The sequence below is a fragment of the Mchenga conophoros genome, linkage group LG20 (genome assembly GCF_057382185.1).
Source record: "Mchenga conophoros isolate Kocher_MC1m ecotype Shallow Benthic linkage group LG20, M_conophoros_male_GT1.1, whole genome shotgun sequence".
Taxonomy (NCBI): Eukaryota; Metazoa; Chordata; class Actinopteri; order Cichliformes; family Cichlidae; genus Mchenga; species Mchenga conophoros.
The window spans coordinates 6,123,617-6,137,157 of NC_140545.1; the positions used below are offsets into that span (position 1 = coordinate 6,123,617).

A 13,541-nucleotide genomic window follows, 5' to 3' on the forward strand; every position below is an offset into this window, starting at 1 on the left:
TGATTAAAAATGCAAATGGCTCAAAGTCATTGATGGAGTTTACATGTTGTTTATAACATTTAAATGATTTAATTACATGGAAAATGAAATGGTGGGATGTGCGATTGATTTTTGTTCCTTCCTTTTTCTTTTTTTTTTTGGTTGAATATTCTCTCATGCCAGGAAGAGAAGGTAATGATATTAGTGCTCTCTGTTTCTCTGTTTCTGTCTCCATCTCTGCCTTTCAGAAACTGCTGGTTTGGTTCATCGAACCAAGAAAAGCTGCTTTATTGTTATCACCGAAAACATTTTATCTTTGTCTTAGAAGCACCTACTGTGTTGTGTGGGCAGAGACCTTCAAAAATTTAAAGTGTTTCCTCCTACAATGCATCATTTTAAAAGACCACTATATGATTTATAGCCAAGAAGTGACACGCATTCTTTTGTTTCCTGATGCTATTTTTTTTTAATAAACAGCAGTGTAGATTAGCCACCTGAGATCTTCAAAGACAGATTTTAATAGTCTAAAGGTGCAATGACATGCTGTACAGCCTGTGGCGACTTGTTAATGTACGTGGCATGCTTTGACATTTAAGTTTTGATTCCAGGAAGGTGTTTTCCCCCAAATAATTATTTGTAACATAACATGTAAAGACAGGAAACATACTAATTTATCCCAAAACCTTAGGATAAACACCTCTGTTTCTGTACAGTAATATGGTATGTGTTGATTGTGCAGTTATTCAAATTAATAGATTGTTTATCTCATGTACAATTTTGAGTGTGATAGAAAATTGAATGAACATGATCGGGCAATATTGAAAATTTGACAATAAAACACAAAGAAAAGGGAAATCGATGCCTGAGCATCATAACCTTTCCCTGCAAGTTTTCTTGACTAGTCTGGATGAGTAACACTAATTAAAAAAACTGATTTATACAGCAAAATCCAAACGTTAGGCACAGCAGAAGGTCAACAGCTTGTCCCTTGAAGTGGATCATCAGCTGCTGTTTGGAAATACTTTAGATTTGTTGCAAGTGATGTCAACCGAGAGCAAATGACATGCAGAGTCCATAGGTCTTTGTGTGAACTGCAAAGCAACACATCTAACTCATTCAGCTACCTGAAGTTACACCACAAACTGTATAATGAATGCGTGCAAGGCCAAGAAAAACAATGCGGTGGTTGCTAAGGTGAATCATCAAACGTGAGCTGAGATGTTCATAAAAGCCTGTACAGCACGTCAGGGTATCGATCCATTTCAGAAATACCAAATGACCACTAACCATTCGCATGTGGCCAGAAATAAATTCTCAGAGAGCAACAAAGGCTTTGAGAAAATGGTCAACTGAATGGATGAAAGATATGTTATCCACTCATGCAGTTATTTTCTTAAAGTGGCTTTAGGGATAGCTCAGTAGGTAAAGTGGTCGCCCCATGATCGGAAGGTCGGCGGTTCGAATCCACTTAACGGCTACCCTGAGGTACCCCTGAGCAAGGTACCGTCCCTACACACTGCTCCCCGGGCGCCTGCTTAGTGGGCTGCCCACTGCTTCACTGAGTGAATGGGTCAAATGCAGAGAAAAACAAGTAATTTCCCCATGGGGATCAATAAAGTATCCATTATTATTAGAAGTTTTGCTCACGTCCATCATGCAGGTACACATGAAGGTGAATAAACAGGTTAACTTAGGCCTGACTAACACCTTATTTGTCTTTAAAGATTTATTTCTTAATTTAGCACAAGTAAAGGTGAAGGCGGTTGCCTGTTGATTTCTTGTTACGTTTTGGTGCAATTTTTTTCTTCCAAGATGCATCGGATTTTGTTGCATAAGGATTTAAAAAGCAACGTAGTGTTTACATGACACAATAAAAACACTTTTGTCAGTAGAAATCAGTGAATAACAAATAACCGTGATCTCAATATTGATAAGCTTGCAGTCCGGCTGTCAGGGTGTACATGTTGGAGTGTAAGCAGCAAGCCTGAAGGTAGCAAGCCTACCTTCTTGCCAGTAAAGGTTTCAGAAGACAGTATTTTCAGACTGTGTGCAGTTTGCACACTACCAGTACAGGTTAATAGTTTAGCGTACTTGAAATATGCTTGGTGTTTTTGCACCTTTCACTTGTGGTTAAAAAAACAACAGAAAAACCCTGCTAGCATGGGTTGGACGTCTTGTAGGGGAAGGAAATTGACTTTTTCTTTGCTGGTTTGGTTTTTGTTTTCTTTTTCAGACAGGTTACCTGAAACCAGGGTTTTTGTTGTTAATGTTGCGTTTTTTGTGTGTTTAAAAAAAAAAATATATATATATATATATATATGCACTTGTCAGCCACAACATTAAAACCACCAACAGATGAAGTGAATACATTTTTTTTCTTGTGAAACACTGCGCCCTGGCATTCATGTGGATACTACTTTTGATCCGTACCACCCACCTAAAGTCAGGTTTTAACAGCACTGTTTAATCCTGACTTTAGACTTGGTTTAATCCCAGCCAAGGTGTCAGATCTCTCTTCCAATGGATCAAACCTCCACAGAATGCACCAGAAAAAAGAGTTGCATCCAACCTCCAACCACCATGCCCATATGGGTTAGAGTTGCTCTGTGAGGGGGGATCCTCTGAAAGCAACTTTTTTTTCTGTTTGGATGCAAATCACCTAAACCACTAAAAAGGCACATGGTTTTAACGTTGTGGCTGATTTGTGTACACGCCTTTACTGAGGGTTTTATTAGGGTATTTATAGTCATATCAATTCACAGCTGTTATGGAAAAGTTTTACTTGATTCAGTGTGTTTTTCTTCCAATAATAAAATTTCTGTGAGTGGGAAAGAAGGTTTTTTTTTTAAAATGTTATTCATATGAGGGGGCCACATGTTCAGTTTTGATGTTGATGGGTAGAGTTGTTTCCACAGCTCTGTTTCCCCACCGACCTTGCCAAATGTCATCAGCAATGCCGTTTTTGAATGCCTAATGTAGATGTCAACATTAAGCTGTAAGCAGATGTGAAGTTGTGAATTGTAGCTTCTTTTTTTTTCGTTTAAAGACTTTCCATAAGAAGACATACAGACCTAAAACTTCGTGTTGACAGAACAGGATCAATTCCAACTGTGTGTCCGAACATCAGCTCAGCGTGTTGAAATGGAAAGTATGCTATCGATCTGTGTGCATTAGAGCTCTACTGTAACACGAGCAGTGAGTGGCAGAACAAAAGAGGCACTGTGTGTGTCACACAAGAGGAGACGTGAAGTACAAAGAAGGCCGCTAACTTCAGGCTGTCTGTTGGCATTTCATTGTTTACCATCTTGAGTCTGACCGGTATATAACGTATATTTGTGTTTCGTGGAGGAAATTTAGTCGCTCACGTGCATCTGGATCTGATTTCGAATGGTTTGAACTTTAATTGCCTTGGAGAGAGAAAAGTTATTCAGGTGGGTGGTATCAAAATGCTTCAAAAAGTATGACATGATATGGGCTGACTTAAGAAAATACAGAAGAAAGCCAAAAAAAGACTGCTGTGATAAAGGTCAGGCAGCGCAGTTTACATCCTGAAAATCACATTAACAAACACCCCCTGCACGTTCACAGTTCGAAAAAGCTGCTCACCTAAATTCATTGCAACTTAAACGTTATTCACAGCATCAGTTATATTCTTTCGAAATGTTATCCCAAAGCGCATTTGTTGTTGGTGTCAAAGTCACCATTGCAGCCTGCTTGTCTAACAGCATACTGAAACCACGTGCCCATATGGATAAGAGCTACAGAAAACAGTCTCGCTGTAACTGATGCTCCTGTGATCTGAGCTGTCACAAAGTTTACGTTTGACTTTTTGGTGATCTCCTTTAACATAATGCAGACACAAAACAGCTTCATTCACCTGGTTTCAATTAGTTAAAAATCTACAGTATTTAAAAAACAAACACCCAGTTTCTCATAGTCACTTGCCTCCAAAAACAATGGATCAACCCTGAAAGGTTGTTGATGTAGCACTTTTCTCCTTGTGAGAGTAACACTGACCGTTGACCACTGCTTATTCGAATGAGACCATATCAACCAAATAACTGATGGGTCGACTCTTGAGACTGCAATTTCCAACAGTTTAGACACTTTGTACACTGTAAATGTCTACAAATCACTGGATATTGTGTATTTTGGGACATGGCTGTAATCTCCATGAGCTGGTCTCACTCATAACTGGATTGTCTCATAAGGCTGGGAGCCATACATCCTGTGTTGATATTTCTCCTCTTGCAACTCTCCTAGGACCAGAACACAATTATTCCTTTGTGCCACGCAGTACAGTATATCACATGCTGCACATTTCTGCTAGAGGAAACACAGTGTTGTGTTGTTGCATATGGCAATATGATAAATAGGCCCATGCTTTAGACTATGAGGATAGAAGGTCCTCATAGTCTGAGCACAAGTGATTGGATTATATTGTAAACAAAGTGGGCTATACATTGTGTGATATAAATATTTTAATCCTAATCCTGAGACCGAAGGATTTAGGTTCTCTAGTACTTCCACGTCTGAGATCACGATCTTTAGCTGGAAAAGGGGAGTGCTCAATCCGGGTCAGGGAGGGAGGAGTTGCTTCTGCAAGTGGGGGAGTTTAAGTGTCTTGAGTGAGAGGAGTGGACAAATGGATTGGTGGTCTGTTGTGGTAAATAGAGAGCTGAGTGTGAAGGCAAAGTTATTTATTTACTAGTCAATCTACAGGCGTAACATCGCCTATGTCCACGAGCTCTGGGTACAGACTAAAAAATGAGATTTCGGATACAAGCGTTAAAAATGAGGTTCCTCCAAAGGATAGCTGGGCACTCCCTTAGAGGCATTCGGGTGGGTCTCAACGCAGAAACACTACACCTTCACACTAAAAGTAGCCAGCTGAGGTAGTTCATTTTTCTGGCTAGGGTGCCTGCTTGATGCCTCCTAGGTGAGGGGTTTTAAAGGCTTTCCTACTGGGAGTAGGCCTAGGGCAGACCCTGGACACACTGGAGAGATTATATCTCTCGGCTGATTTGGCCTCGGTGTCCCCACAGATGATGGAGGAGGACGAGGTAGGTCTGAACATCTTTGCCTAAACTGCTGCTTCCATGACCCAAACTCAGATAAACGATAGAAAAATGAATGTATGGCAAACAAATTGAGGATAAAGACCAATATTCCTGGTTTAACTGAACAGTCTAGCACAGCACAGAGGCGATTTTTCAAAATGAATAAACTATAGGGTGTGAAAGACAAAAAAGGCAGCAGTGCATTGGATGTGAAGACAAAGATCTGTGACCACATCTGAGAAGACAGAGAAACAGTCAGTGTCAGGGCCTTTGCAGTAACTGCACTGTTCAACTGTACCTACACACGATGACAGGAAACGTGGCGGTGACAAGGAAAACCCTGAGATGCCACATGGAGGGGTAAAAATAGGCCACTTGGCACGAGAGACGGTAAAAGAGGGGGAGGAGAAGAATCAGAAAGAGAGGAAAATTGGTGCACATTCTTCTTGTAGGGACTTTCTTCTGCAAGCCCGAGATAAGAAACTTAACTGTTGGCAAGTTGTTAGATCAATCTCATTTTTCTCTTGTTCCTTTTCAGAGAGAGAGGCAGAAAGAAAAAAAAGATTTTGTTTCCTCTAGTTAAACAACAAAGGAACATTGAGCAGTGCTCTGTTCTGACTTTACAGTCTACACCTCCTACACCTTCACTGTTCGAAAAGCTGCCCACTTAGACACATTACAGCCTCAAATATGTCATACTTACAAATATGTCATACATACAAATATGTCATACATACTTCTTAACAGTGTCAGTAATAGTCCTGCTAAATATTGACACAGGGAAAACCCACATTTCATGTTGGGTTCAACACTGCTTTTCACACTCAGGTCGATGACAGGGTTAGTCTGCAGTGATTCAATTGACACAAACATAGTTGCACACTGTACTAGAGCTTGACACTGGAAGAAAATAGCGTTGCTTTGTGAATTTAAAGATCCTTTAAGGGTAAAGTGACTATAAAGTGTACGATTTTACAAGAGTTTTTAATAAGGTCACCCAACAGCCACTTTCATTGTCTTGAATCGGCCCATTCAGAACTCTGCTCTATTATACGGTGCCGGCGACTTACAGATACACACAAGGTTGTCCTTTGGCTTCGGAGCAACGAACTCCTCAGGTTATGCTGGTACTGAGATCAGGCCACGCTTGTAAACGAGCCCTTGGCATAACATTTACATAGTCACTTTCAATGCAGAGGGTTGAAATTGCACAAGGGGATAATTCAGCTAAAACCCTGTCCTCCTAAACCTAAACTGCCCAAACCTAGCTGAGTAGTTTTTAGTGTTTAGTTAGAAATAGATGCAAAGTGGGAAAATAAAGCAAATCACTGAGTAAAAATAAAGTGAGCCTTTTGGGTGACTCTAACATCCTAGTGCAGATTTTTATCACTCTTTAAAAGAGGACCCTTATCTCCCAGTGTCTAATATTTCCACTCCAAGGACACCTTGTGTTTATCTGTTCAGCATCTGACAGAGCAGCAGTATTTGACGGCATGGGATAAGAACCAATGATTTTATAAAATCAACTTAGCAAGCACAGCAGTCCTTTAAAATGTGTTACATTAAATAGTAGATTGGAGATGACATTTGCTTCAGATAAACAACAGCTAAACTACTCGTAGGGGTAAATTTCCATAGGTATACGGGCAGACTGAGGGACAGACACGAAAACTGGAAAAAATGTGTTCAAATTGAGTCATCTGCGCACAGTTCATCTGCAACCTTTGACCAGCAGACGTTGCCAAGTGCAGGTGTGTCTACATTTCTACGAGTGGTCGCAGTGTGTACATGTGTCAGCTGAGCCTGTTCTCACTAGGCCGCTGTCTCTGATCGAAGTCGTAGGACCCGGTCATTCAGAGTCCGCTCTTGGCCTAGAGGAATGAAAAAGGATATCTCCTCGTGGCTGCTCCTCCTCTGCATATCTGCTCATTCATCTGGACTGTTCATTAAAGGGTAATTACCTGTAATTAGTGAATTATGTCGCTTTAATGAAGATGTTGAAAGCTGCTGGTGCCAGAAGGGTTGGCCTTAATTCTGAGTGATGTTCAAGATTAGCAGCAGACAGGAATTCAATAGCAGCACAGAGATTAATGAAATGCTAGCATGTTCTTGCCTGTGCCATAGGTGGCTTGTATTATGTTTATATTTCACATTAATTTTCAATTCCAGTGGCATCCACACCTGGCTCTAGAGGGCAAGTACATGTTGCAGACTAATAGGAACAACGATGATGAAGCTGTGTATCTAAGTACGTCTGTGTGTGGTGTCTATGAGAGCAACTGTAATGCTTTGCTCTAATGTGTGCTGTGCTGAGTGTATGTGTGTGTCTGTGTGTGTGTGTGTGTGTGTGTTCCCTGGCGGCGTGGTGAGTGTTTAATCTGGCCCGGTGGCGTGCCGTTGGCCCGGCTAATCACAGTGTGTCTGTAGGAGTGCGCTGAGCCAGGGGAGCACGCCGTCGCTAACAGCGCCTGACAGACTCATTAGAGAGACCTGGCACTGAGCTCGCAAGGCGCACGCACTCACACACACACACACACACACACACACACACACACACACACACACACACATTGAAACACTTTGAAACACACACAGTGGGAAAGGCACTCAGGCTCAACTGCACACACATCAGGCTAAATTCACACACTTACACACTTCTTTTTCTTTCTTTCCTTTTTTTTGATGTTCTTACGCTCTCATTCATATAATTATCCATAGACAAGTGTGTGCTGTCTTTCTTTCACACACACACACACACACACACACACACACACACACACACACACACACACACACACACACACACACACACGTTCTCAGTGCTCCACGTGTGAGACAAGGCAGGCAGTGACCCCTCGCAGTTGCAGCCCAAACACAAGCAAGAGCTGAGAGGGCATCTGGGAAAAGAGGAGGGAGGGGGAAATGGAGGGTGGGAAAAAAGCGAGAGGAGGCGGAGTAGCCGAGTGAAGAGCAGATAAGGGAAGGGTTGGATGCAGCAGCGTTTTCTGTCATTCATGAGGTTTAGAAAGGCAAGTAACATTTTCAGAGGCTAATTATCTGCAATCAGATTACGTGCATCAAGTGAAAAGAATTTAGCGCTGTGTGAATATAGGCCACATTTATAGCTACTGTAGATCTCAGAAGGGTTAGATGTCTCGCCTCTCTTCTCTTCAGAGTGGGAAAGTTAAAGTAAAAAACATTAATTTTAAGACAGTGGGCAGAATGACATTTGGGGAAGTTTGACAAACTGCTTTGAAAAAAAATTACTCAAGACTTCCTTCCCTTGCGCGCACAGCGAGGTTAATTGTAGCTCAGCTGCAGCAGAGCCAAGTGGAAACATTAGGTTGAATAACAGGTGAATGCAAAACAGGTCAATACGTGGTTGAGTGTGGGCCTGCCAGCTGTTCCCTCCCTCCGCTCTGCCACCGCACATAGCGACACACATGCATTAACATGTTCATGGTTTGCGCATAAGAAACGATAGGGAGAAAAGACAAAAATGTAAACAAGCAACAAAAAAAAAGTCATCGATGTTTCTGTATTTATCTTTCAAATGAAATCAAGTGAAGCAATTGGAGTAAAGTAAATAATACAAATGCAGAGTCGCTGCATTAAAAATAAAACTGGGATTTTTCTTATTAACAAATAACAAAAGCAGACTAAACCCAACATGAATTCATTCTTCCAAGTCTTTGCTCAAAGTCAAATACAACTACGTCATCTCTGAGACTTGAAGTCCAAGCTACTGTGCGTGTGTGCCGTCATTTTCCACTGGTGGACCATTAGATAAATGCCGCTTTATTCCAGTGTTCGCTCTCTTCCTCTCCACTAAGTTCAGAAACCAAAAGTTGCTCCACATCGAATAAAACCGCGCAGTACGACCCCGACTTCCCCTTCAGTAAAAACAGGGATATAAAGCATAATGTAAACACATTAATGAACTGTGAAAAATGTGCTTACATTTGGAGAAATGCTAAATCATACTTTTGACACCTGATAACTCTCTGAGAGGAATGTCCTTCACGAAAGCAGACCCTAGTGTGTAACAAAAAAATAGCTGTTATCCTTCACTTTCATACACTGACATCCTTGTCTGGATTTTTAATCTGGCCTAGTAACAGACACGAGTTTTGCTGACAGTCTTGTTTCACCTAAAAGCCAAATAAAACTGTCTTTAATTTTCTCTACCACTCTACCGTATAACAGAGCAAATCTTCTCTCTCTCTCTCACACGCGCATGCTCACACACACACACACACACACACACTCGCAACACACACACACACACACACACACACGCACACACACACACACACACACACACACACACACACACACACACACACACACACACACAGAGTCTTCCTCAAGCACAAGGCTATGACATTGAGGGAATGTGATGTGATGTATTGTAGTGAATAATGTATTCTGCAAGGATTGTACAGAGCGCGTGGAGCAGATGGCAGCAGGTTGATCTCGATGTGTGTGTGAGTGTGTTTAATGATGGCAGCGTGTACATGTGTGATGTGTGTATGTGCGCACGTGTGTGTGTGTGCTCAAACAGAATGGGGGAGGAGGAAAAGGGCGGTAGGGAGGGAGAGTGGGGGTTGTTGCATATGTGTGTCTATGTGAGCCTCCTTTGTGAGATAAAACATGCAAATGGTGGATTATTTTAATGCAGTTTTTTTCTAGAGCCCTGAGCCTTAATCCCTAAAGCAGTTGAAATGAAAATTGTATATGTTTTCTTTCAAACTCTCTCGCTCCCTCCTACGGAGCCCCCCAGGGGACATGGGAGAAAAAAAAAAATTACGGAGGAAAAAAAAAAAAATTAGGGAGGAAAAAAAAAAATTAAGATGGACTTTTGCGAGTATTGCGAGATCTCGCAATAAGTATTGCGAGCGCTCGCAAAAGTATTGCGAGATCTCGCAAAAGTTTTAGCCGCATTCTTCGGAGGCCGCCAGCTCGAAGCCGACCGGGAGGTCGAGGCACGATGTGCCGGGAAAGCGGTGTTCCTCCCGGCTGCAGTAGGTCTCGACCTCCCGTTAGCTTCGAGCTAGTGGGTGTCAGATCTCCAAAAACGTCGGAGCTCTTTTGCAAATATGTGATGTCTTGTAAACCGAGCAGGTATCTGACGTTTACACAACTGCATTCACGCCTCAAAATATCTTAAAAGTGTATTTTGTGACCCAGAAAGAGTAATATTACAACTAAGTAGCTGCCGCCATTGTTGGAGTTTTGCGAGATCTCGCAATACTTTTGCGAGCGCTCGCAAAAGTCCGTCTTCATTTTTTTTTTTCTCCCTAATTTTTTTTTTTTCCTCCCTAATTTTTTTTTTTTCCTCCCTAATTTTTTTTTCTCCCATGTCCCCTGGGGGGCTCCGTACCCTCCTTTTTTTTTGGTGTTTTTTTTTTTTGTTTTTATACATTTTTTTAATTCCCTGATAGGAATTTACAACTACCAGCTGTCTAGGAACAGGATCCTTTGCGCATTAATTTCTCTGACGTAGTTACAGCCAGAGACTTACAGCTGGAGAGCATGGAATTGACTAAAGCTAGTCAGGCCTGACCTGATCTGTTATATAGTGGAAATAACATGGGTGTGATTTTTCTCCGATCGTGCGGTGATAAAAATGTTGAATGCAATAATAGAGCATAACACGGTTTGTCACTCCACGTGAACAGATATAAAGCATGTGCTTTTATAAACACTTGCTAACACTTACATATACGTACGCCATTGCAACTGGTGTTTTAGATGGTGTCTGCTAGCCTGCTTTTCTGATATGTCGCTGCTAACAGCTAACATGCTTTTTTTTAGCATCACCCACACCACAGATGCAAAAACAGAGAAAAAGCCACAAACCTGGTTGTTGCAATTTCTCTGAAAATGTTTTTATCAATTAATCATTGCTATCCGGGGGAAGAGTTTTGCTGAAATATCAAAGCTGAATCAGAGCATACGAGACAGCAAGCAGAAAAAAGCTTGACATTCTTGGCTCTTTAATTGCGGGGACAGTGAGCATAATTGAGTAAATGTATTTAAGTATTTGAGTGAGCTGATTCTGGCTCTCTGGGATGGTTGATATTGTACTTAGGAAGAATGTTGCCCAAGGCAATTCATTAGTGGTAAATAATTGAGAGGCTCGGATAGTGCTAAGGTGAAATGCCTGTTATTATTTCATGGAGTTTGTGTTCTTAGGGCTCTTCAGTTTAAGACTATTAAAAATGCACAAGCCTTCCCACAAATTACTCACTCGAAAGATTCACAATGGGTGCTAATGACTAACCATCCATCTTCCATTGTTTTCAAGCTCTGCGGAGCTGTGTCGCCGCATCATTATCAATTCTATTTCTGCTTTTGCTAAAGTTCTTTCATTTCTTAGACGCTGTTTTGTTACTCTTGTGCTTTTCACTCATTTAGTTTCAGGTAATTAAGGCACATCAACTGCAGCAGGATGCATGCAGAGACATTTTGTCTCTTTCCCTAAATGGTAGCATCCTATAACCAATCAATAGATGGATGAAATTGAGCCATATGAACAGGCTATACACAGTTTAGGCAACTGCAGATTTGGAAAATAAACAAAATTGGCACAATTTCAGTGTTTCAGTGCATCTGCACCTATCTTTAGATGTGGTCGTGTGAATTTCACCTGTGCTCGTAGGAACTTGGTGTTCAGCTAAGTTTTTCTTTGCTGAAAGTTTTTCTGAAATGTTCCTTTGAAGCCGGCTGTTTTTTGGGTTTTTTTTTTTTTTTTACCCCTCTGTGTTATTTGTGTCTGTGCATACTTGAGAACCCATGGACTCTTATCTGGTAAAAATTGTCACCTTTGCGTGTTGGTTTTCTGGTGATGCAACTTAAAGGCCACTGAGGTTTTATTTAACATATTATACACCCACACATCACCACGTGACAACCAAGAAATGGTTGAGAATCTGAAGGCCTAATCAGTTATTCACAGAAGTCTGAGCTCTTTGCAGTAAGAGAATGATATGTATAGCCTTTGGTTTGTGGTCTGGACACGAAATACAATTGTCCCTTAATAAATCGGCTGTTTTATCTATTTGTATTTTATAGTGTTTAGCAAGTTGGTAAAACCTGTGGTTGAATGTTTCTTTTAGCTATATGAGCAGCATAACTTTTTATGGGTTATGAATGAAGAAATAAATGCTCTTGACACGCTGGTAGATACGTTCACAGCCAGGCGAGGATGAATCCTCATAATACCAGATATATGTGAGTCCCAACGCTGCTAAATTTCTCCACTTTTTTTTAAAATTTCACATTATTTTGCATGTCAAAGTGGACCTGTTGCTTCACTTGCTGCCTCCATTCTGCTGTTGGTGTCCCTTCACCTATAGTATAGTACAGTACAAGTATGATCAAATGTAGGAATTTTAACAGCGACTTTTTGCCATATATTTTTATGCCTCTGATTTCTGATGCATAACGAGTCTTGCATCTTCCCAGTTCTTGATTGCATTAGCTGAGGCCATATTTCTAATGTAAATTACATTAGCTCACGTTCACAGTTGTTCATAACCCAGTTACAGCTGTGAGCTGTGTGCACTGTATGTGAAGAGAGTGTAAACTGCGCTCTTGCCACATTCCTTTGGTGCACCAAAACTTGTCTCGCTGCCAGCTTTCACTCCTCACTGTCTTGCCGGGGTTTTTGTGTACATGCTTGTCAGCGTGTGAAAGAGAGCAGGGAGGTTGGCATGGGGAGGAGGCGTGTTCGAGGTGGAGGGTATGTCAGCTCATTAACCTCCATTCTTCCCGTAGCACAGCGCTGCATGTCACTGTGTAATTCTCATGTCGTTACTCCTCCCCCTCCACGCGTGCGCGGCGTACTAGAGGAAGAGCAGGGCAACCGGAGAAAGGGAGAAGGAGAGAAAGGTTCGCGACAGAGGGCGGGAGGGCTTGACATGTTCCCTTTACAAATGCCCTGCTTGTACCTTGCAATCTAAAGCCCTGTCGTCTCCTTTCCTTCTCTGCTTTTGTCTTCTCTTTCTCTTCTTTTTTTCCTGTTCGCTGTCTCTCTCTTTCTCTCGCTCTCTCTAACCACAGGCCCGGTACAGTGTGGGTGAGCGAGGGGTTAGGCTCCACACTGCCCCCTCTCCGGCCATCAATCCATCTAGGAAAAGACTACCCACTGCTGTGGTGAGATAGCCAAGCCCCCTTATTTTTTCCCTAGCCGGTTGATTTGGAAAAGTGTACCTCAAGGTTCTATCCTGGGCCCTGGTCAGTTCTGGAGGCTTTATGCTGAGATGAAATTGCTCTCCGTATTTATGTCGAGCTCCCTATGAGAACCTTCACATATATATTTTATACACAAATGTGTGAACACATATGTATCATTTATAGTGTCTCTATTCAAAGGCAACCATTTTACTGGAATCTATAAATCATGTCAGGAGTTTCTTAATTACGGTATGTGTGAAAACATGAAGAAGGTGCGAAATACGCCTCGGTAGTTGTTATGATCAAGTCACATGGTGATGT

General features: G+C 41.6%; 1 protein-coding gene across 5 annotated transcripts in view; it reads left to right on the forward strand.

The window, feature by feature from the left end:
• The window catches only part of LOC146550215 (TOX high mobility group box family member 2-like), an 82,297-nt gene that overhangs the window by 16,572 nt on the left and 52,184 nt on the right, over positions 1-13,541 (forward strand). For 2 of the 5 annotated variants that reach the window (XM_085261131.1, XM_085261132.1), the window contains exon 2: positions 13,107-13,199. The exons of the other annotated variants lie outside the window; for them this stretch is intronic. In XM_085261131.1, the coding sequence (XP_085117257.1) occupies positions 13,107-13,199 (93 nt within the window). The remainder of the gene's footprint in view (positions 1-13,106; positions 13,200-13,541) is intronic. 5 annotated transcript variants of the gene reach the window in all.